This window comes from Narcine bancroftii, chromosome 4 (genome assembly GCF_036971445.1).
Source record: "Narcine bancroftii isolate sNarBan1 chromosome 4, sNarBan1.hap1, whole genome shotgun sequence".
Classification (NCBI taxonomy): domain Eukaryota; kingdom Metazoa; phylum Chordata; class Chondrichthyes; order Torpediniformes; family Narcinidae; genus Narcine; species Narcine bancroftii.
In genome coordinates this window covers 91,675,822-91,699,615 of record NC_091472.1, presented here as the reverse complement: position 1 = coordinate 91,699,615, position 23,794 = coordinate 91,675,822, and the positions used below count along the sequence as shown (strand labels likewise).

General features: G+C 37.2%; 3 protein-coding genes across 3 annotated transcripts in view; 1 reads left to right on the top strand and 2 right to left on the bottom strand.

Moving 5' to 3' along the window:
* Positions 1–9,608, bottom strand: part of kat14 (lysine acetyltransferase 14) — a 32,288-nt gene extending 22,680 nt beyond the window's left edge. The window contains exons 1-4 of the mRNA XM_069932010.1: positions 9,343–9,608; positions 6,054–6,175; positions 3,266–3,387; positions 882–1,063 (exon numbers count right to left, since the gene is read on the bottom strand). Of these exons, the coding sequence (XP_069788111.1) occupies positions 882–1,063; positions 3,266–3,387; positions 6,054–6,175; positions 9,343–9,607 (691 nt within the window). The 5' untranslated portion in view covers position 9,608. The remainder of the gene's footprint in view (positions 1–881; positions 1,064–3,265; positions 3,388–6,053; positions 6,176–9,342) is intronic.
* Positions 9,609–9,786: 178 nt separating this feature from the next.
* Positions 9,787–11,956, bottom strand: pet117 (protein PET117 homolog, mitochondrial). The gene is made up of 2 exons (XM_069932023.1): positions 11,810–11,956; positions 9,787–9,951 (listed from the first exon to the last, which is right to left on the bottom strand). The coding sequence occupies exons 1-2, from the start codon at positions 11,903–11,905 to the stop codon at positions 9,787–9,789; spliced, it is 261 nt and encodes an 86-aa protein (XP_069788124.1). The 5' UTR covers positions 11,906–11,956.
* The window catches only part of LOC138760829 (transcription factor Ovo-like 2), a 36,022-nt gene continuing 23,780 nt past the window's right edge, over positions 11,553–23,794 (top strand). The window contains exons 1-2 of the mRNA XM_069932021.1: positions 11,553–12,833; positions 21,778–21,887. Of these exons, the coding sequence (XP_069788122.1) occupies positions 12,703–12,833; positions 21,778–21,887 (241 nt within the window). The 5' untranslated portion in view covers positions 11,553–12,702. The remainder of the gene's footprint in view (positions 12,834–21,777; positions 21,888–23,794) is intronic.

The window sequence follows — 23,794 nt, the reverse complement described above, 5'->3', positions numbered from 1 at the left end:
TATTCTAAAATGTATTTTTTGGTGGTAGTTGCTTGACTAGGATTCCAAAGTGAAGCAAACCCAGGATTGATGTGTTTCCTAATTTCAGAGAGGTTCTAAAAGTACACAAAGAGCCTACACCTATTTAATAAATGATCAATAACACTTAGCAAAATTATCTAATACACATTATTTGGGGAAAGGAATGATAATCTCCAAATATGGGCCCAACTATGCCTTCTATGTTGTCACTTAATAAGATCAAGGTCCAGTTTCTGGGCCAATGTTTTCAGAGACGGGAAAAGAAAGATAACAGAAAGAGAAATAAAATATTAACAGAAGAGTTCTGCACTTTTTTTTTCTTTTCAATTAAGTAAAAGTGGCAAAATAGGTGATTAAGGTTTAAAACTGCGCTCACATCTTTTTTTGATATACATCACTGATCATTTATAATAAGAATCTTCCAAGACAAAACTTCTTACTTTGGACTTAAATTGATCTAAGACAACAGTTAAACACTATTCAAATCTTTTTCAATATATTTCCAAAATGTTAAGGGAGATAAGCCTTTACAATAACATATGTAATAATGGAGTCAACAGGGATAGAAATTTTGCATAAACTCACCTTTTTAAAACAATATGAAGGTACAAACTGAATCAACATCCATGAGATGTACAGATATAGGGAAGAAATCTTTCACAACATCATCAGTGAGGCATGAGAATTTTTTCTGATATCAACTATTTCTTAATTATTACCCAGTTCATCAGACTACAATCCTACTACATAATTAACCTTCACAGTAGCTTTAAAAACTTCCAAGACCTATCTGAAAAATTGGAGATATACCAATTGATTTACCAACATCATTCCTCCTTTATAAAAAACACTAAGCCCACCTCTCGTCTTCAATGTGGTGCTTGATGGTCTCTCCCCTTCTGGCCTCATGACTGGAGGTTTGTTGTGCACCAATTTCCACCAACCTGGTTCACCAAACTGCTGAGCGCCAGAGCGGAAGTACACTGGGCTGCCCACAGAGAGGCAGCCTGCCACAGTACTCCACCAAGTTGAGGTCTTTTTCCTAAAATGTAAAGAGTCATAGGTTCAGAAAACCACAGAAATAAAAAAGTAGTCAACATCAGAAGAAAAGTGGTGCTTCACTTTCCTGCCTCATGCAAAGGACAGTGCTTAGGATAGGACTGAACTAAAGTTAGATTAGGTACTCTGGACCGGAGCATGAACCCACATCTTTTGGCCTATGGACATGACTGCTAGCAATGCCACTTTATTTTCAATGTTTAAAGATATTTTGGCATGTTACAATTTACTTTTATAGAGCAATTTTTTTTCCTCAGTTATCCCATATGCAAGCTAAACATCACAATCAACTATGTTTTTATTTAAACTACTTTTTCAACATAACACACAAATTTTCTCTATTTTGTCAATTTTTTTTTGCTGTATTTTCTCTCAACGAGCAAGCCCTTTCACAAAAACTGACAATACTTAAAATTTTGGTGAAAGTAAATGATTTTCTAAAAAGTGATGTTAAGCTTCCTTTAATGTACATTGACTTTAAGGAGTTTGTATGTTCTTCCTATGTTTGTGTGAGTTTCCTCCAATGCTCCAGTATCCTCTGATGTTCCATAGATATATGGGATTAGTTGGTTAATTGGTCACATGGGTATATTTGGGCACAACGAGCTCATGAGCCAGAAGAGCCTGTTACCGGGTTGCATCTCTAAATGAAAAATTAACATAGAAAATACCACTATAACCTGGGAATTCAATAACTTTTCACACAATCACAAGCCTTTGTACTTTAATTTTGGACATTTTATTTGGTTTGGTCTTTAGTATTAGTATTCAGTAAACATTATTAACTTTTTTTAGGTTTTTCCCTTCATGAAACAAGGCACACTTATTTGAACCAAAAACATGACTGGGTGGGAATTAGAGATCTTTGAATCTTCATTTATACACTAATATCTGCTTTGATTTCCTGCTATCACATTCATAATGCAAGAAACCAAACTGTGATTAAGTCATTCAGCTCATGACTGACCTTCTATCTCAGTTTAACATTCTGAACTAACTCCATACTTCCTGATTCCCTTACACTTGTCTGTTGAGATGGTGCATTACATTTTATATGCCCATCAACTCCATCTTCATTCTCCTTCGACCAATCGCCCTAGGGAATTTACCAACAAACCATTATGTCTTTTATATATGAGAGGAATCCAAAGTACCAGTGGGAAAAATAACTTAGTCAAAAAGAACATGCAAACTCTTCACAGACAAAACCCAAGGTCAGGTTTAAATGCAGGCATGTACACTGTCTGTAGCAACTGTGCTCCTAAATAGTATTGGCAAACTAGAGTGATGGTTAAGGTTGGAATTGCTGGGAGAACAAAATGGCATGGTACAGACAGGAACAGACTGAAATGGTGATATATACTGATGAAATAGTGCAAAGGAGTAAGACACAGCATCTCTAAAACTTGACTGAAACCAGAATTCAATTACTCAAGTAAGACAGAGAAGCATGTACAGAAATCAGAAAATCTAATGTGATGAGAGGAAATTAGTGCCATGCAGCATGCACTGCCAATTTTCTGTAGTATTTTGCTCAGTAAATAGTTGTCAAAAAAATAAATGGTCAGACATTCCACGGGGATAAAGGAGGGACCTCTGAACTCCCGAGTGTAGTTACAGTATTAGAAGATGTAGAAATTAATTGAAAGGAGCAACTGCTAAACTGACTGTACAGACAGTGACATCAAATGGAAAATATGGCTCAGAAAAGTCTGAGGAACTAGAATGAAAGCAAGGAGCATCAGATATTTGACCCAGAAAATGCAAGCCTTGTAAATTTTCAGAACAATTTCTGATTAAACCCATTTCATGCTCCTTTTTGGAAGCAATTTAATTTACTTATTAGCATGGTATAAAATTTACCGGTGAGGCCAAATTTACATTTTTCAAACAGCAAATAACACAGCTTCGTCAACATTGAACAAGTGCTTAAATGCCAAAATAAAGACGTATATATATATAACTGTTTTAAGATATGCTTACAATCCAATTCTCCATAACTGTTGATTGACATTGTGTTAGAAATACTCAGTAAATTCAAGTTACTGTTTTGTCTCAAACCAGAGTACATTAGGGAAATTTGAAACACCATTTTACTTATGCATAACTCAATTCTCACAATATCCCCAACATTTACTATTTTTCAGGTATCAGATCATTTATAGTCTGTGAGATGAGGATTTACCTATTTCCCAATAAAAAAGCCCAGTGTTTGTCAATAAAAGCACAAATATCCTCTTTCCAACGGAAGTAACCTTGGCGTCCAGTCCCTTCCAACGATAAATTGTACATTGCCAACATCACAACCTAAAACAAAGAGAAAGCAAAAACTTCAATCAAACACGACAGCACATGGGAGCTCATGGAAAAAGAATGGCATTTACAGAATTAAACAATGAAAATCTGTAGTTGAAGTAAAAACACAATGCTGGAGAAACTCAGCAGGTGAAAGTACAAATACATAGCCAATGTTTCAAGCTTGGGGCCTTCATCAAAGTATGGAAAAATGTGGGCAGGCATCCAAATAAAAGATTGGGGGGGGGGGGGAGGAAGAAGCATGGTCACAAAGGCAGGAGGTAATAGGTGGAGAAGAGAGGGAGGGGACAGCAGCATTCAAGGGGAGGAGGGATGGCTGGGTGAATAGAGAGGGAATGGGGAAAAAGAGAGCTGAAAGGATGAAGGTAAGGGAGAGGGGGAGGGGAAAAGAAGAGAGCAGGTTAGCAGAAACCAGAAAAGTTTATGTTAATGCCATCTGGCTGGAGAGTTCCCAGATGGAATGTCAGTTGTTGTTCCTCCAATTTGCAGGTAATCTTGGTGGGATAGTACACATGGCCATGGACAGACATGTGAGTATGGGAGTGTGACACTGAAATGGTTGGGTACTGGGAGGTCTCTGTCGCTGGTGCAGATAGAGCGATGGTGCTCAGCGAAGTGTTCTCCCAGTCTGCATCCAGTCTCTCCTACATAGAGAAGGCCACAAAGGGAACATTGGATGCAGTAAATCAATTCTGTGAATACACAAGTGAAATGTTGCTTCACTTGAAAGACCTATTTGTTGCCCCGGACTGTGATGAGGGAGGTGTGGGCGCAAGTATGATTTACATAGTACCTTTCATAACCTCAATGTCCCAAATTTCCCTTACAGCCAAAGAATCAGAGAACAGTAAAGCATAAACAAAAAACAAGTCTACACCAACTCTTTGAAGAACAAAAACACAAAACTGGAGAAAATGAGCAGATCAAAACATATGTTGATGAAAGGCTCAAGCCCAAAACGTTGGTCATTATCATTATCTTTGCTATATAAAGTACACTGTTTGACCTCCTGAATTTCTCCAGCTTTGTACTTTTACTTCAATCACAATGTCTGCAGATTTTCGTATTTGACTTCTCAAGAGCAACCCAGTCACACAACGTATAAATTATAAATTACATAACAGTATGTATTATGCAAAATAAAGTCACCATTTTCCCAGATATTTTTTCTCACAATATTTTTCTTTATCCATTATGTACCTGATTCCATTGGAAGGTTATTATTAAACCTTAAGAAGAGTTCCAGTAAATAGTTATTGTCAGTAGAGTCATTGGACCACTGAGGGACTACAGAGTAAGAACCTGGCAAATATGAACTTTGCATTGGAGTTTAACAAAGAAAAGGATTTTGCCATAGTATTGTTTAAATTATAAATAAAGCAACTGGAAATCTGGTCGTGCTTAAAGATCATTCATACCACTGAGACAGGATGGACATGTGAGTATGGAACTGCAATACAGAACTAAAATGGTTGGCTACTGGGAGGTCTCTGTCACTGGTGCAAACGGAATGAAGGTGTTCAGCGAAATGATTGTCCAACCTGCACCCAGTCTTTCCAATGAAGATGTCCATGGCCTTATGTACTATTCCACTAAGACCACCTATAAATTGGAGGAACACCACCTGATTTTCAAAGGTTGACCTCATCAGGGGCTAAGACCAGATCCCAGTTCACCCAGAGGACATCCCAAAGACAGCCATCATAATCCCCGTTGGATTGTTTGAATTCCTCCTTATGTCCTTCGGGTTAAAAAAAACGCCAGCCAGATGGCATTAACATTGACTTTTCTGGTTTCTGCTAACCTGCTCTCCTCTCCCCCTCCCATTTCCAACTCTCCTCCCCCTTCCCTCTATTTACCCAGCCATTCCTCCACCCCTTCCTTACTGCTGTCCCCTCCCTCCCTTCTCCACCTATTACCTTCTGCCTTTGCAGCCACGCCTCCCTTCTTTTCTTTTGTTTGGACACTTGCTGACATTTTTCCATACCTTGAAGGGCTCAAGCCTGAAACCCCAGTTATGTATTTTTACCTTTGCTATATAAAGAACACTGACCTGCTGAGTTTCTCCTTCATTGTATTTTTACTTGAGTATCTTACAATCTATGCCCTCTTCCAAATCATTAATATAGATAGTAAATTGAGGGCCAAAAAATTAGTGGGAAACTCCACTGGTTGCATATTTCCAGTCTGAAAAAAAATTCATCCAAATCTCTATCTGATATGCAACAACCAATTTTCAAACCGTTAATAAACCCTGCCATACTGTATGTTTTTATCTTGTACAGCAGCCTTTTATGGGGCACCTTGCCAAATGATTTATGGAAATCCAGTTACACCATGTGTTATATTCTCTGAGAATGCTTACAAATTTATTTCACATGATTTTCTTTTCATTAAACCATTTTAACATGGTCAGATTAGATAAAGCCTTTCTAAATGATCAGATATTTCTTCAATTATAGACTCCAACAACTTCCAGCAACAGGGTGTTCAGCTAACTCGTCCATATTTTCCTGTTTTTCAACATCATGTCTAATATAGAACATTGGAGATAATGAAACACAAACAAGTAAGGAAAATTAGCCCAAAATTGCAAAATGGCAAGAGATTTTATTCAGAAAACAAAATCCATGTGGGTACTTTTTGCACATACTTACTTGCTGCCACGTGAGTTTCAGTCTTTCAAAGTGCTCCTTCTGATCTTCTGCACAGTCTGAGCAACTAAATCGGAAGAAGTTATCGCCTCGCAAGTAACTGGGGTGCTCTCCTCTCAACTGAGCTGAAAGGGAATAAGGGGAGGAAATGCAGTCGGGTTGACCAAAAAAAGTGATTGCCATCAATAAAGTAATAAAGTAACTGCTCTACATAGTAATAAAATATTCCAAGTCAAGCCATTCTAAAAAGTATAGGACACATCCTGACAAGCTCAAGAAAAAACTGTATTCAGATTTCATTGTGTAAAGGTGTTGCAACAATTTTAAGACTTGCTCTGGATTTAGAATGGAGAAAGATCTTTCTCTTCAACTACCCTAACACATCACTGTAACATTTTACATGTTCCAATAGCACACACTACATATTTGCTTCAGTCTCTTCATTTATATCCTGTGCTCAACTTTACAATATTTTTCTCAATAGATTCACAGAAATTATTTACAAAGAATAAAACAATTAAAAAGTGCCATTTTGGTTTATGAACATGTTAACAATCCCTTGAATATGAGTACTAAAAACAGAAAGAGCTGAAATATTCAGCACATCAGGTAACATCTATGGCGAGAGAACCAATACGTTTCAGATTCAGGTTGCTCTCTCCACAAATGTTACCCAACCTACTGAACATTTCAGTATCATCTACAGCAAGGTTTCCCACCCAGGGGGTGCGAGATAACATTTCAGTTTTTTTTTTATAAATCCATACTCCTTCAATTTGGATAATATGTCAGATGATGAAGCGCTGAAGGAAGATCTTATTGAACTGCGCACAAATCGTGTTCTTGAAATGCAGTTTGAAAGCAAAACTTTAGAACAATATTGGTGTTCGGCAATGGACATGTTTCCAAGACTTGTGAAAAAGCACTAACTGTGCTTATCCCATTCACGACGACATACTTATGCAAGTCTGAATTTAGTACCCTTTTGTCAATCAAGACAAAATCTAGAAATCGCTTGGGTGCACAGGCAGACATGTGGATTGCTATCAGCAAAAAAGTGCCACGTTTTGAAAAACTCAAGCAATAAACAGGAACAAACGAGTCATTAAATTTAAATTGGCTTATGAACATTTGAACATCAGTTCTTTAAGTTTTTAAAAGAAATTTCATGCATGGATGAAAATTTAATTTTTTTTGTAGGGTTTATGCAACTTTTAATTTGTTGTAATATTTTTTCTTTTCCATATGTTTCATTTTTGTTTATATATTATTAAAAATTGATTAAGCAAATTTGTTTTGGTCACCTTCATCTTTATTCTTAAATAAATTATTACTTTAAGGGGTGCGAGAACATATAAAAAAATTTTAGGGGTGCAGGGCATAAAAAAGATTGGGAACCACTGATCTACAGGATGTTGTTTTTGCACAATGTCATATTTAAATTGGCAAATACAAAGAGAATTTTTTTTTGCATTCCTTTATTCCATTAATTTTTTTTAGTGATGGAACTTACTTTTATAATGGCATCTTTCTAAACTATGACAAGATCCAAACTCTATATTTTCCTTGTAAAACCTATTTCACATTAATGATACGCATGGATGGTGACACTTAGCCCATCACTTATGCCTTTTTGAATGTCATCCAGTTAATACTGCTTACTTGTCTCCATAGCACCGTAAACATCACCTTCAATTGTCTTTTGAAAGTTACTGTTGATTCTACTTGTATCATGTTTTCACTCTATGCAATTTATAAAATAGCTTGCTGCTTTAAAAAAACCCTATTCTCTTTGCTTCTTTGATCAGTTATCATAGTGTGGCTAAGATTGGTGCATCCAATCTTTTTCTATACCTGACAAAGTTATCTGCCCCATCAGAATACCCCTGAATACTAGCTTCAAGTCACAACACTTCTAAAATCCATAGATTGACAAGAACTGAACTACGAGCCTTTTTTTAAACACATTCAGGATTAGTTGCCAGCAGATTCACTCACAAAACAATATATTTTAGCCCCTTGCCACAGCCCTCGCGAATTGGGGTTAGGCTACCGTGAAGGAATGTTGTTCAGAACATACTGGCTGGAACATTCCTGTCCTTTCAACCTTCATGGAAATGTAAACTTTTGTCAGTTGTTTACCCCTTGAACTCCTGAAGAATCCAGAATAAAACAGGTTCCGACATCAGTAACTAAGAGTTCACAGGCTACTAAATAATTAACCCAAGAACCTCTACATCCTCTTTTAGGCTTATGTCCAAGATTTCTATTGAATTATCCCATCAAATTTAACATCAGCAGATGCCGGAAGCAACCATCTTAGATAAATTGTTCTGCAATCTCTCTATTTTATCCCTGAAAGATGGATGCAAAAGGAAAGTGACTGCAGTACTTTAAACTCTATTTAGAAAAATAAGAATTTCTGCAACCAATATTCTATTATTGTGGAAATCCACTTTCTTAGGCTTAAACCAAATCCCTGACCACTTTGGTAACCTAGTTATATTAGCAATCAATAGTCACAGAGTCACTCCACTGACCAATCAGATTGTATAATGTTGTTCATATCAGCATTATCTAATTGAAGATGTACTTACACAGAATGAAAAATAATCATTCTTAGCTTGGTTGCATCAGTCTGGAAATTCAATTAGGCATTTCCCAGAATTTGACAGCTTTTTCAGTGTAACGTTTCCCTTCACTTGACCATTTTTTAAAATCACAGTATGATTTATGGATCACAAGAATGAAAAATAGTGCAAGCGGAAGTCCTATTTGTAAACTGTTGACTCTCTACATTTCCAAACATCAAAATATCTTATTTAGCTGCAACCATAGGTATAAACACCCTAAATACCTTGCTTAAGAAATTCTAATTCTTTTCACACATTCAGCTACCTCCAAACAGCTTCACCATGAAGTTCCAGAGTTCTGCTCTATTTAGAAGCAAATCATAGACTCACTAAGTGTGGAAACAGGCCCTTCAGCCCAACTTGCCCATGTCAACCAAAATATCCCACCCATGCTCATCCTACTTGCCTGTGTTGGCCCTATATCCCTCTAAACCTCTTCTATCCATGTATATATCCAATGTTTTCTTTAACATTGCACGGTACTTGCCTCAACCCAGCAATCCATTCTATATGAAAACACAAAGTAAAATAAGAAAATTTTATACACTCACCACTCTATTTCTCATTTAACTTTGAACGCAATAGGAGATTAAAATGGAAGTTCTTATTCCACACTAACTAAAAACATCACTATTAAAGATGTTCAGAAACAGACGTACTTGTAGGTATCCACTTCTGGCATTTGTCACAATAATAGGACATTTCTTCTGTCCATGACACATCCCCTTCATCACCTAGTTCACTGTTCAATGAATCCCCACTCTGGTCATGGGACAGATCCACTGAGGCTTGGTCCTCAGATTCAACGATGAGTAAAGTTTCCCCTTCAACTTCTCCTTCCTCCAAACCTTCGGAGGCAGCCATTCTTGTGCATTCATCCATTTGGCGAGCAGTTAAGCTTTTCGTCTCACCATTATCTTCCATATTACTAAACTTTTGGCATAGAAAGAGTTTACAGATAGATTCATCCAACAACTAGGAGTAGCTTTTTACACTTTAATCGATTAGTTAATTAATTCTCTTGTATTCTTCCCAGCATAAGGGAAAATATCCATCATCAATTAAGCATCCAAAGTCATCAAACTGTGTCAATAAAACGCAAGTTATTGCTTTCCAGCTCGTTGAGAACTCCCAGAAGACAAGGTAGTTTGCCCAAGTCGTTCTGCTTCCAGCTTCTTAGTCAAACTGATCTGTTCTTCCAAGATCCGAATATTTTCTTTCTTGCGCTCCTGTCGTTCCAGATCTCTGTAAACCCCTTCTCGTAATCTCTACAGTAAATGAAAAGGGGTTTAGTCTTATTGCAACATTCACAAGCTAACATAACAATGAATATCATCTTGTTAGTTTATTACCATCCTAAAATTGATCAAATAATGGAACTTTATTTTCCCATAAAATGCCTCCAGCCACTTGATTAACCTACCTAATCTCTATATCCCCCTGACAATTTGCACATGATTATTTGCAATAATCTAGAAACTATAACCCTCAATGGTCCTAGTTTTATTTTAATTATGAGGATTTGTCTGCTCTTTCCAAAGATATTGGTTCCAATATAGAACACACCAAATGAAACCCTTGCCTGTCCCCTCCATCATCCAACCAGATTGGTTCAAGATGTCTCTCATACTGGCAACTTGTTTGCTGCTGATCACACAATTTGACATCTAAAGGATACTTTCCATCTTACTAATAATAAAATTAACCATATTACTGCTACGTTTCCCCTCTTCCTATTTCAAGGCACGATTAAGCTCACAATTTAGACCATCTTTCAGAATGTCTTTATCATATATGGAAAGCAAGTATGTGGTGGATACAATTGATTTCTACTCATCTTTATTCTGCATCTCTTAAATTTATGATGGGGAAGCTATTCACCTCATGTCCACTGGGGCAATAATTCCAAACACTCTCCTTAATTTCCATCTTGTATCTTGTTTTGGGTGTGCATCAACACCTCTTTAGGTTCTTTTTGCCATTAACCTATAATGAGGGGTAGATCACAGTAGTCAATTTGGTCTCCCTTATTCTGAAGTGTCAGAGGCTGAGTGAAGTTTATAAAATTATGAGACCAATTGACAGGGAAGACAGCCACATTCTTTTTCTCCTTGGTAAAAATAAATAGGAAAGGACAGGCACTTAAGATGAGGGGGTGGGCGGGTGAGTTTGAAGTAGATTTGCAGGGCCATTTTTTTATTAAAAAATACACACACTGAGACTGCAGGTGTCTCAGCTGCTCTAGTGATGTGAACAGAACAATATTATTTAAGAGGTTTCTAGATAGTTACACGAATGCAGGAAATGGATCATACACAAGTAGCAGAGTTTTAGTTTAATTTAACATCATGTTTGGCTCAGACAGATGGGTCAAAGAGTGGGTCTTGCTGTGTTGTTCTATGCATTCACTCTGCAGTGTCACAGCCAAGTGCAAACAGCCCAGATATTTATTAATTAAGAGCTTCCAAAATTCCACTCAAGATCAACAACTTGTAGAAAGTTGAAACAAATGTATTCATTCAGGAGGGGCTGCGAGCATACAAGCTACCAACTTTATGTCGTCCTGACAACACACCCTTCTAACGAGAGGAAAAATATGAAGAATGGAGACAAATACTATGATTAGGTTTTGTTTTTCAAACCAAACACATTGGCTGCCACATAAACATTGGGCAGCATCGGACAATTTACAAGAATAGGCTCGACCTCCTTCCTCTTCAGCATTAACCCCGCACTCCAGTCCCATGTTCCGAAAACGTCATTTACTGGGGTTTGTTCCAATAAAACACGTGGTAAAGATCGAAAGAAGCAGCCTCTCAAACGTTTAATACGGAAAACGCCCGGAACAAAGGCGCGGTGTGGGGATCGTGGGCCGAAAGCCACGGTCCGGACGATCCTCGGCCGTGGCTCCCGCCTGCCGGACCGATTAACGGCAGTGGGAGGCAGGCTCGCGCTCCTACGGCCGAACGTGCCAGGGCAAGGGTTCCCCGCGTCAGGTCACGTGCTCCGACCTTCACCTTTCCCGGGCCCTCCCCAACCAGCAGGTCTTGCCCGTTACCGGCGAACAGGCGCAAGACCACAAACTCCGGTCCGAGGCCTCATTCTGATCCTAGATCTGAGACCAACCTCCCTCTCCTGCTTCTGCCTGAGGTGAACTCCAGCCACCGTCCCTGCTGTCAATACAGCGGAAACACCGAGGACCACCTTGGACACCGTCGACATCCCGCGTCCTGACCGGGTGGGGTGGGAGGGAGGAAGGAAAGACCCGGCCCGTTACCATAGCGACCAAGGCGCGGGCAGCCGAACGCCGAGAGCGTGAATCTAGACATGCGCAGCCGAGCGCGGAAACGGATCCCAGGCCTAGCCAAGCGAAAGTGAAACGTCATCGGCAGATCGCGGAGGACACGGATAGCAGGCGGGAGCAACTTTGAAATTGTCTGGAGTGCATCATTCTATCAGTATTTAATTAGATACATGATTCCCAAAAACCTGCAGAATGATAAATAATGTTGAGGGAAGCAGAATTATTTGGATAACTCTGTGGTGATATGTAATTACATATCACCACCAACTCAGACAGTTGGCATTGACTGGAATGCCCTCCCATGTTCGAGACACACACGGTGAAAATAGGCCTCTCTGCTAGCTGATGAGGACACATTTACAGTAGCATCACAACTTTTCTCCAGATGCTGCAACGCACTGACACAAGAGGTCAAATATCAACGGAATCTGGGAGAAACCAGAGCACCTGGAGGAGAGGCCCATGTTTATATTGGAAAACGTGCAAACTCCACATAGATAGCGCCCGAGATCACGATTGAATCCTGGGTGGTTGGAGATTGTGAATCAGCAGTTCTCCAAGCTGTAATATGTTCTGCCATGTTGATTCATGATTGAATGAAGACTGTAGACAAAAGGAAATAACTATAACTTGCAAACCTGAAATTAAAACAGAAAATGTTAGAATGACACAAGTCAAGGAGATGAATTGCAAAAGTGTGGAAATATTGTTATAGATGTTGAGACTACAACCTGTCTCCAATTTTAAGGAAGGCCATTCTTATTTTCAAAATAATTCAGCAATGATTTCTGAGATGAATAAGAAACAAATAAATGGATTAGACCTTCATTCACTGGAGTTAAGAAGGTAATTTTTAAACATTCTGTCGATACTGACAGTCCAGATGTTATGTGGATATTTCCTCAAATGGGAGAAACTAGAATTGTGGTAATTTCAGAAAATGTTGGAAACACTCAACAGGTTGGGCCGAACCAATGCAAAGAGAAACTGAAAACATTTTGGGGTCTTCAAACAAAAATGTTAAGTTCTGTTTTTCATTGCTGATGCCAACTTAGACTGAGTGTTTCTGTCATTTTCGTTCTTTTTTGCATTATTTCAATTTCCAGTTGGAAAAATGGGCTGCAAAATGGCACATACGCTGTAAATGGTAGGGCACTGAGGAGTGTTGTAGAACAGAGGGATCAAGGAATACAGAGGCATAATTCCCTAAAAGTGGCACCATAGTGCCCTTCTTAATGTTTGAGACAAAGACACTTTGTACCTTTATTTTCCCCTGTGCTCCACAGTTTTAAATTTGTAATCAAAGAATTCACATTGGATTAAAGTGCACATTCCAGATTTTATTCAAAGTTATTTTGGTTTGACCATATTGAAATTACAGCACTTTTTATGCATAAATAGTGGGATATTTGGCTTCACAGGTGTTTGTGAATACTCATGTATGCTTAATTGCTTCATTTGGTGCAGGTATGAGAGCTAGGCTTGCTTCTTACCTTTTAATCACCCTTGAAATCTATAGCTGCCATTTTTAAACATGAGCACCAGAGTTGTGTCAATGAAAGTTAGAAGCCATTATGAGGCTGAAAAACAAGAATAAAACAGTAAGAGATATTGCCCAAACATTAAGATTACCAAAATCAACTGTTTGGAACATTATTAAGAAGAAAGAGCACACTGGTGAACTCAGTCATCACAAAGCAACTGGCAATCCAACGAAGACCTTCACTGCTGATGACAAAATTCTCATCATAATGAAGAAAAATCCTCAGAAATACTCCCACAAAGCAGGTGTCAATGTGCTACTGCCTGCAGAAAACTTCATGAACAAAAATACAGAGGCTGCCATGCAAGATGCAAACCACAGAAACAGGATGGCCAGATTGCAGTTTGCCAAAAAGTATTTAAAAGAACCTGCAGAATTCTGTAAAAAGATCTTGTGGACAGACAAGACCAAGATCAACCTGTATCAGAATGATGACAAGAGCAAAGTGTGGAGGCATGAAGGAACAACCCAAGATCTAAAGCATACTATCTCATCAATGAAACATGGTGGTGGGACTGTGATGGCCTGGCATGTATGGTAGCTACACGTACTGGCACATTTATCTTCATTGATGATGTTACTGCTGATGGCAGTAGCAAAACAAATTCTGAAGTTTATAGAAACATCTGCTCAAGTTCGAGCAAATGCCTCCAAACTCATTGGACAGCACTTCATCTATAACAAGACAATGATCCCAAACATACTGCTAAAACCAACAAAGGAGTTTTTCAAAGCTTAAAAACTGGAGCATTCTTGAATGGCCAAGTCAGTCAACCAATCTAATTCCAGTTGAGCCATGCTTTCCATACACTGAAGAGAAAACATAAGGGGACAATCCCCCAAAACAAGCAAGAGCTGAAGATGGCTGGAGTAGATGCCCAGCAGAGCATCACCAGAGAAGATACTCAGCACCTGGTAATTAATATCTGAATCACAGACTTCAAGCAGTCATTACATGTAAGGGATATGCACCAAAGTACTGAACGTGACTATTTTAATTAATATACATACTATTGCTATGTCCTAAATATTATGGTGCTCTGAAATAAGGAGACTATGTTTAAAAAATAATGTAATTTCTACATGGTCAAACCAAAATGTATACCAATAACCTTGAATAAAATCTGAAATGTGTGCTTTATTTACATGTGAATCGTTTGACTACAACTTTAAAACTGGAGCACAGGGGCAAATAAAGTGAAAAAGTGTCTTTGTCCCAACCTTTATGGAGGGCACTGTAGAGTCTTAAAGAGATCTTTTGGCACATTGGCTTTCATAAATTAAACCATTGAATATTGGAGCTGGGATGTTATGGTGAAGTTGTACAAGACATTGGTGAGCACAAATTTAGAGTATTTGTGCTATTTTGTTCACCTAACTACAGGAGATTTACAAGGATTTTGCTGGGAATTGAAGGTTAAATGGGTTAGGACTTTATTCCCTGGAGTGCAAAAGAATGAGGGGAGATTTGATAGAGGTATATAATTATGTTGGGGTAAAAAGAATAAAGCAAGCAGGTTTTTTTTCCATTGAGATTAGGTGAGATAAAACTAGAGGACATGGGTGAACATTGAAGAGTTTAAAGGAATATAGAGGGAATTTCTTCATGCAGAGAGTGGTGGGAATGTGGAATGAACTGCCAGCAGAATTGGTAAATGCAGCATCAATTTTGACATTTAAAAAAAAGTTTGGACAGGTACATGGATGTGAGGGGTACACAGGGATATGGTCTGGGTGCAGATCAGTGGGATGTGGCAGAAAAATAGTTCAGACTAGAAGGCCCATAGGACCTGTTTCAGTGCTATTGTGTTCTATGGATCTACAGGGATATAAACAGAAGGAGCAGCTGTATAAATCTGTGGCAATTTGATTCCAATATGGAAAAAATTGAGGGCTTAAAAGAAAAAAATATGACCTTCCAAATGGTGAAAACATGAAAGCAAAAAGATCTAGGGGTCTATGTACATAGATCTCACAGACAGAAAAAGAAAGTAATCAAGAAGACAAATGGAATGATGGCACTTGTAGTTAGAGGACAGGACAATAATGAGATATGCAAAATCCTGGTTAGACTAGGCGATAAACATCTATGTGGTTCTGGGTACTAAATCTTAGGAAAGAAGTATGTGCCTTGATGAAGTACAGCACAGATTTATCCAAAAGTTAAATTATTTGAAGAGATTGCCTAATGTAGCGTAGATAAAAGCTCACATTCGACTGGAGGGAGAACAAACACTTTTATTAGCTTAAAACACAGGTAGGCTTCACGAACAGGCTTCAGAGGGGTTCTGGGTTTAGGCAGAGTTATATATGGGCACCAGGGGGAGAAGTCGGGAGGCGGGACTAGTTATCAGTACAGCACACTTCTAGTGAATCCCACTTCACTACACCTAACTAAAATGTTACCTGGAATTTGGAAACTTGAGAGCTGATTTGATTTAAGGTGTCAAGAAAAATCAAATATAGCTTAAAACAGTTGATTCCAAAAATCCAAGATTGATTGGTATGGTGATTTTTGAGCTTGATCTTTCATTCAGGGGTGGTTAGAATCTGAAGGGCTGATCGCACTGAACCAAGAAAACCTAGTTCCAGTGCCCTTTCACATTACCAACCCAGTATCACGGAGCTAAGGGGAGCCCAACATCCAGTGGCGACGATCTGAGTGACATATGTACTCACAGGCAGCGAATACTTTGTTCTATAAGGAGATCACCCACGCCTCACTCCAGCCCCTCACTCTTCAGGTGGGGGGGGGTCTATGTCTGGCTCTAATGACTGAGAAAACAGATTCAATGGGTTTCAAAAGCAATGACTCAGTGCATTTTGTATGAAATGATTTTAGTTACCAAAGACGGGTGTGGGAAAATGGTATCGGGGATAACACACTCACACACGCACGTATGCACGCACAGTTCATAGCGAGCGTGGGAAAGTGGTAGCAGCAATAAAACAATAAAAGTGTGGGAAGGCCTAACCCTAGATTTTAACACTAGGTCTGCCAGATTGTGATGGCATTCATAAAGCACAAAGATTTGACACTAGGTCTACCAGATTGTGAGCAAGCTGGTCTGTGGGCTTGTCCTCAGATTGAACAGTCTGAAGCTCACCACCCTGCTCCCCTACTGACAGCACACCACCAGCCCCCAATGATAGGTAGTAGTGATTAGTAAGGGATTACTTAGGGTGGTATATAGATCAATACTTGCAGTAGATTTTCCCATGCTCTTTTATAAATTGTGTGCATATGTTTTATTAATTTATGCATGTATTTTCCCACATTCCTTTATACATTGTGTGTGCATGTCTTATTAAATTGTGCGCATTTTTCCATGCTCTTTTATAAATTGTGCGTGTGTGTGTGTTTCATTCCTGCTATGATTTTCCCCACACTCTTCTATTAATTGTGTGTTGATAAAAAAAAGCTTTTGTTAGCAAACCCTGTGTCCAGACTTATCTCTCATGGACCTGACACTTTCTCAACACAACAATGACCAGTGTGAGGACCAACAGCATTAATGTCAGAATTACTCACCATTATCACCCTGATTTCAATCTGGCATATAAAATTGGGGGGATATTTTTAAGCCATTTTTTTGGAAAAAGCAAATGAGTCTAAGATCATGAGAAATGCTGAGTAAAAAAACATTTTTTGGTCTTTCTATTCCCTGCCTCTTTAAGAACCTCCCACTCACGCAAGAACATCATCAGCGCGTCAGTGATGGGACCAGGCATTCCAGGTCACTCATTCACATTGGAGCTGATTTGAAACAGATCGGCAATGACACACTCTCCCTTGGCAGTTAATTCCTGGATCAATTTGGAGCTCTCATACCAGTTTGAGAGCATTCACACTGGTATATGAACCGGTAAAATACCAGTTAATTACTGGGTTCAAGTGCCAGTGTGAAAGGGGCTATCGAGTTTTACAGCATGAAACAGGCCCATTAGCCCAACTTGTCTCTGCTGACCAAATTATCTACTCCAGCTGGTCTAACGTGCCTACATTCAGCTCATTTGTATCAATACAAAAAAGATTCAATAATACAGTAATTATTGTAAATCATACAAAATTATACAAAAAAATTCATCCCAATCCCTATTCCCCAAAAGAAAGAAAAGAACACCTACTTCTACATATATAATATTATTAACATATATAATATTCACTGATTATTTTTTATAATTTCTAATTGAGAGGGGTGAGTACGGTGGAAAAGTGGATGGAATTTTATTGATAAAATCCATGTATGGTTTCCAAATTTTATAAAAGTTTTCAATTCAATTTCTTAAACTATATGTAATTTTTTCTAAAGGTATACAATTTTCCATTTCAATATTCCACCTGTCTAATTGTACCACACTCTGTTTTCCATGTTACCTCTATACATTTCTTTGCCATTGCTATTGCTATATTTTTTAAAAATTTCTTGATATTTATCCAATTTCAGTTTTATATCTTTTTCATATATATTCCCAAGTAAAAATATTCTTGGATCTGTTTGCATTTTTATCTTCATAATTTGTCCTAACAATACACTCAAATCATTTCACTTTCTCACAGGACCAGACCGAATGTAAAAAAGTCCCTATTTCATTGGTACATCAAAAAACACTTAGCCAGATAATTAGAATTAAGCCCATTCAATTTATGTGGAGTATAATATAATTGATGAAGAAAATTATACTGAACCATTTGATATCTAGCATTAACTGTATTTGTAACACTTTCTTGACAGTTTTGACCAAACTTCCTCCTGAATTTGTATATTTAAATTTTTCTCTCATCGTAATTTTGATTTATATATTTTTTTTCCTTGTAGTTTCTTGAAATTTTATATACATATTAGTAATAAATTTCTTAATAATAGGTGCATCTGTTATTATACCTTCAAATTGACTTTGTTCTGGGAGTATGTGCAAAAATTGTATTATTTTGTATATTATATTTATCTTTTAATTGCTCAAAAGTTTTTTTTAATCCAAAAAAAGCAATCTTTTATTCTCTGTATACCTTTATTATACCAATTATCAAATAAAGAATTATTCAAAGTGAAAGGAATAAGTTGATTTTGTTTTAAAAACATTTTAGGTAATTTATAATTTTTAATCCCTCTCTCCATATGAATTCCATTCCATATTTTCAATATATGTTTTAGAATTGGTACTCCATATTTCCTTTAAAAAATTCACTATTCCATTTATACAAAATTTGTTCTGGGATAGTTGCTCCAATTTTATTCATTTCAACCTGAACCCGAGCTGTTTTCTCACCCAATTGATAACAGGAGGACAAAAAAATCATAATTGAGCTGCTTTATTATAATTTTTAAAATTCGATAATCTTAGTCCTCCCTCATTAAATTTCCATGTTAATTTTTAGAGACCAATTCTTGACATTTTAATTTTCCAAATAAATTCTCGTACAATTTTATTCAAACCCAAAAAATTATTTCTGGTACATGAATGGGTAACGATTTAAATAAATGTTGTATTCTAGGAAAAATATTCATCTTAATACAATTCACCCATCCTATTAACATTATTGGTAAATCATTCCATCTTCTCAGATCTTCTTCTATCTTTTTCAATAGTGGTGAATAATTTAACTTAAATCAATTATTTATATTCCTAATAATTTTTATTCCTAAACATTTAATTGCTTCATTTTGCCACTTAGATTTTGCCAATCTTTTACATTGTGAATAATCCATATCCACCAGAGGCATCACCTCACCTTTATGGACATTAACTTTATAATCCGATACTAATCCATATTCTTTTAATCTCATATTCAATTTATTCAAAAATATTTCTGGTCTTGTTAAATATACTATAACATCATCCACAAACAAACTAATTTTATGTTTTTTTATTACTTATCTCAATCCCTTAATTTCTTTATCAATTCTAATTATTTCTGCTAATGACTCTATTACTAATGCAAATAAAAAAGGTGGCAATGGGCAATGTTGTCTTGAAGACCTTTCTAATAAAAAAGGTTTTGATATTTGTCTATTCATATCCACTTTTGCTTTTGACTGATCATACAACACTTTTATTCAATTTACAATAGTATTTGGAATCCCAAAAACATTAAGTGTTTTAAACAAAAAATCCCATTCCAGTCTATCAAATGCTTTCTCTGCATCTAACACAAACACTACTGCAGATATCTTTCTATTTTGTGCTATATTTATCAAACTTAAAAATTTAACTATACTATCTGCTGCTCTTCTATTTTTCATAAGACCCATTTGATCCATATTTATTAATTTTGGTAAAAATTTAACTAATTAATTAGCTAATAATTTTGACACAATTTTATAATCCATATTGTGACAGATTATGCTGTGTTTGTATTGTATATAGATATACAGATATAAGCGTATACAGAGCCGTTGTATAAGCGTATACAGAGCCGTTGTCATACCCACACTCCTGTTCGGCTCCGAATCATGGGTCCTCTACCGGCACCACCTACGGCTCCTAGAACGCTTCCACCAGCGTTGTCTCCGCTCCATCCTCAACATCCATTGGAGCGCTCACACCCCTAACGTCGAGGTACTCGAGATGGCAGAGGTCGACAGCATCGAGTCCACGCTGCTGAAGATCCAGCTGCGCTGGATGGGTCACGTCTCCAGAATGGAGGATCATCGCCTTCCCAAGATCGTATTATATGGCGAGCTCTCCACTGGCCACCGTGACAGAGGTGCACCAAAGAAAAGGTACAAGGACTGCCTAAAGAAATCTCTTGGTGCCTGCCACATTGACCACCGCCAGTGGGCTGATAACGCCTCAAACCGTGCATCTTGGCGCCTCACAGTTTGGCGGGCAGCAGCCTCCTTTGAAGAAGACCGCAGAGCCCACCTCACTGACAAAAGGCAAAGGAGGAAAAACCCAACACCCAACCCCAACCAACCAATTTTCCCTTGCAACCGCTGCAATCGTGTCTGCCTGTCCCGCATCGGACTGGTCAGCCACAAACGAGCCTGCAGCTGACGTGGACTTTTTACCCCCTCCATAAATCTTCGTCCGCGAAGCCAAGCCAAAGAAGAAGAAGATATGTTTTTGGGAGATAAATTGGGGAAGGTTTTTTTTTAGTGTAGGCCACATACAAACATTTCAAAATAGATCTCAATTAAAATACTAGAGCTCTGCTCAAGCCAGACAAGGCAGCTCCTGGGGGACTTTGCAAAACTTTGGGGAGTGTCCAGGAGACTTCTCTAATGGATTGTTGTTTCAAAAATCAACAGATGAAGAGTAGATCGGAGCCACAGACTGACTGGAGTGCAGCTTGCTGTTCTAAAAGGGTCCTGTGGTTTTCGAAGCAGAAAGAGTCAAACAGGTTTTTTTTCTCTCTCTCTGAGAGAGAGAGAGAGAGAGAGAGAGAGAGATCAGTTCTGCAGTGCTACAGTCAGCAGCAGCAACTGGGACTGGAACAGCACAAGCTGGAAAGCTTGTAGAAAAACCCCATTTGGAAGACGGGTCGTGAGTGCTTAGTTCAGCCTGGTCAAAGCCCTTGTGGTTCATGTGAGAGGAGAGGACTGGCTGCCTAATATTTCACTTGAAATAAGAGAAACAAATAGGAACACTGTGGTGACCTGAAAGAAAGGGATTATCAACTGGAAAACCCTGATGGGGCAAGTTTCTTCGGCAAGACACTGACATGGCTGATTAAAAGGGACCAGTTTGTGCCGAGGAACAATAAATCACTCTCTGAAAACCAACTGGAATCTTCCTGAGCAGTAACCATTTACCTTTCAAGCACCAAAGTCTGATGAACTTCATAAATGTTAAATTCTCTGCACAGTATAAGAATAGCCTGTAAACAGTAAACTTGGAGGAATGAGAAGTGAGATTGGACTGTGAATTAAAGAACTTTTCTAAACTTACATACTCATTACATATATGTGCACTTAGAAGTAAAAGGGGGTTAAGTTAGGTTAGTTAAGTTAATAGTGATAAGTTAAAGTGTGATCCTGTTTTCATATTTAAAGATAATTAAAAGCAACTTTTGTTTAAATAACTATTTGTCTTTTGCTGCTGGGGTTTGGAGTTCTCTGGGCTCATAACAGGATTCAATAATGATATGGGTCTGTATGAAGAAGGTTGTAAATAATATTTCCCTTTCTTCGGAATTACTGTGATTAACACTTTTTAGAAGATTCTGGTAGGTCATGTACCTTTCTCATTTAGTCTAATACCCCCATTAATACAGGTTCTAATAACTCTTTAAATTCTTTATAGAATTCTGATGGAAAGCAATCTTCACCTGGCGCTTTGTTATTCTGTAATGACATCAGGGACTTATAGACTTCTATTTCAAAAAAATATAAGACAATCTTCGTCTAACACAGGTAATTTAACTTGTCACAAATACTCTTCTATTTTATTATCATCTTTCAAAGATTCTGATTGATAAAGTTTAGCATAGAATTCTTTAAAATTATCATTTATTTCCAGTGTTTTATAAGTAATTTGACCAGTTGTTTACTTAGTGGCAATTATTGATCTAGAAACTTGGTCTCCTTTTAATTGTCATGGTATTACTTTATGAGCCCTTTCACCTAATTCATAATATTTTTGTCACGATCTCATTATATCCCCCTCCATTCTATATTTTTATTGTATTAACTCTTAATTTTTTTGATTCTAACAATTTTATTTTCACCTCATTTTTTTCTCTTGTAATTCCTTCTCCAATTTCATTATTTCTTTTTCCAACTGATCTACTTATTTCATATATTCCTTCTTTACTTTTGAAATATAACTTATTATTTGACCTCTTCAATATGCCTTAATAGAATTCTATATTACAAACTTACTCATTACTGAATCATTATTAGTTTCAAGAAAGGAATTTATGTTGACTCATAAAGTCACAAATTTATTTTTTCTTCAGTAATTTTGTATTTAACCTCCACCTATAACCTGTCTTTTGTTCTTCCTCTAATAAAATTGATAAAATTAGAGGTGAATAATGAGATAGAGCTCACGTTCGATATTCAACCTTTTGTTCTCATGAATATGTTTTATGCCAAAAAGAATAAAAATAATGATCTTGGATGGATTCTTCTCCAAATATCTACTAACCCCATATCTACTACATCTATTACAATTTTAGCTACTTTATTTTTCATCATTTTATCTCCTGATCTATCTACTTTAGGGTCTAAAGTAAAATTAAAATCTCCCCCTAATATTATTCCCTTAGCATTTGATAATTGCATAAAGATATCTTGTAAAAATTTACCATCATCTACATTAAGTGCATATACATTAATTAAGGTCCATTATTCTGAATAAATCTTTACCATAACATATCTGCCTGCTACTTCTACAATTGTATCTAGTATTTTCCCTGGTAAATTTTTATTTATCAATATTTCTGTACCTCTAGGTTTTGAATTAAATGAAGATGCTAATACAGTTCCAACCCAATCTTTTTTAAATTTTTCATGTTCTTTTTCTGTCAAATGTGTTTCTTGGAATAAGGCAATATCTATTTTTCCCTTTTTTATATACACTAATATTTTTTCTGCTTTATTTGATTCTGTATCCCATTAATATTAAGACTAATAAAATTCAATTTTCCAGCCATCACTTTACTAAATCTAGTAAACATCCATCTTTCCACTCCCATCTCTCTCTCTCATTTTTAAAATCCTAATATTATATTTTGGAATATTTGTGATTTGAAAAAGAGAAAAGAAAGAAAAACAGAAAAGGATAGAAAGCCCCCCCCCCCCCCCCCAACAACCACCATCAAAGGCATACATTATTAATGATACATTCTTAAAACCCTGATCTATAGGAGTTGCGGTCGAAACCACACCAGCACTCGTGACTCCTTAGAAGTTAGGCCTACATTCCCAACAAACTCTCTTGAATTACTGTACTGTCTCTTGTTGTATTGGATCTATACAGTCTTTGCCAATTACAAATTTTTACTCATTTATGGACCTTTCAGGTTAAAAACTTTCCTCCCTAAAATTTGCTCTCTCAAAAAAACTTTTTTTTTTAACATTTGCTCTTTCCCTCTCTATAATCCTTCTGCATCATCTCTCATTTCAAACATCACTCACTTCTTGCCTCTCTTTCTCAGGCAATGAATCTGCAAACACCTTTTCGTCACTGGGTTTCGTAAAAAATCTATTTTTCCCAACATGAACAAAAACTGCCGGGTACCTTAGAACAAAAAAAAGTAACCTTTCTTCCACAACACATTTTTAACAGCATTGAATTCTTTTCATTTTTTCCAACA

What these genes read in the sequence shown, in the direction of transcription:
- pet117 (XM_069932023.1), bottom strand. Translation starts at nt 11,905, where the DNA reads ATGTCGACGGTGTCCAAGGTGGTCCTCGGTGTTTCCGCTGTATTGACA. An exon ending in GGCAGAAGCAGGAGAGGGAG is followed by an intron (nt 9,952 to 11,809) that starts GTTGGTCTCAGA and finishes CATTTACTGTAG; the next exon opens with AGATTACGAGAAGGGGTTTA.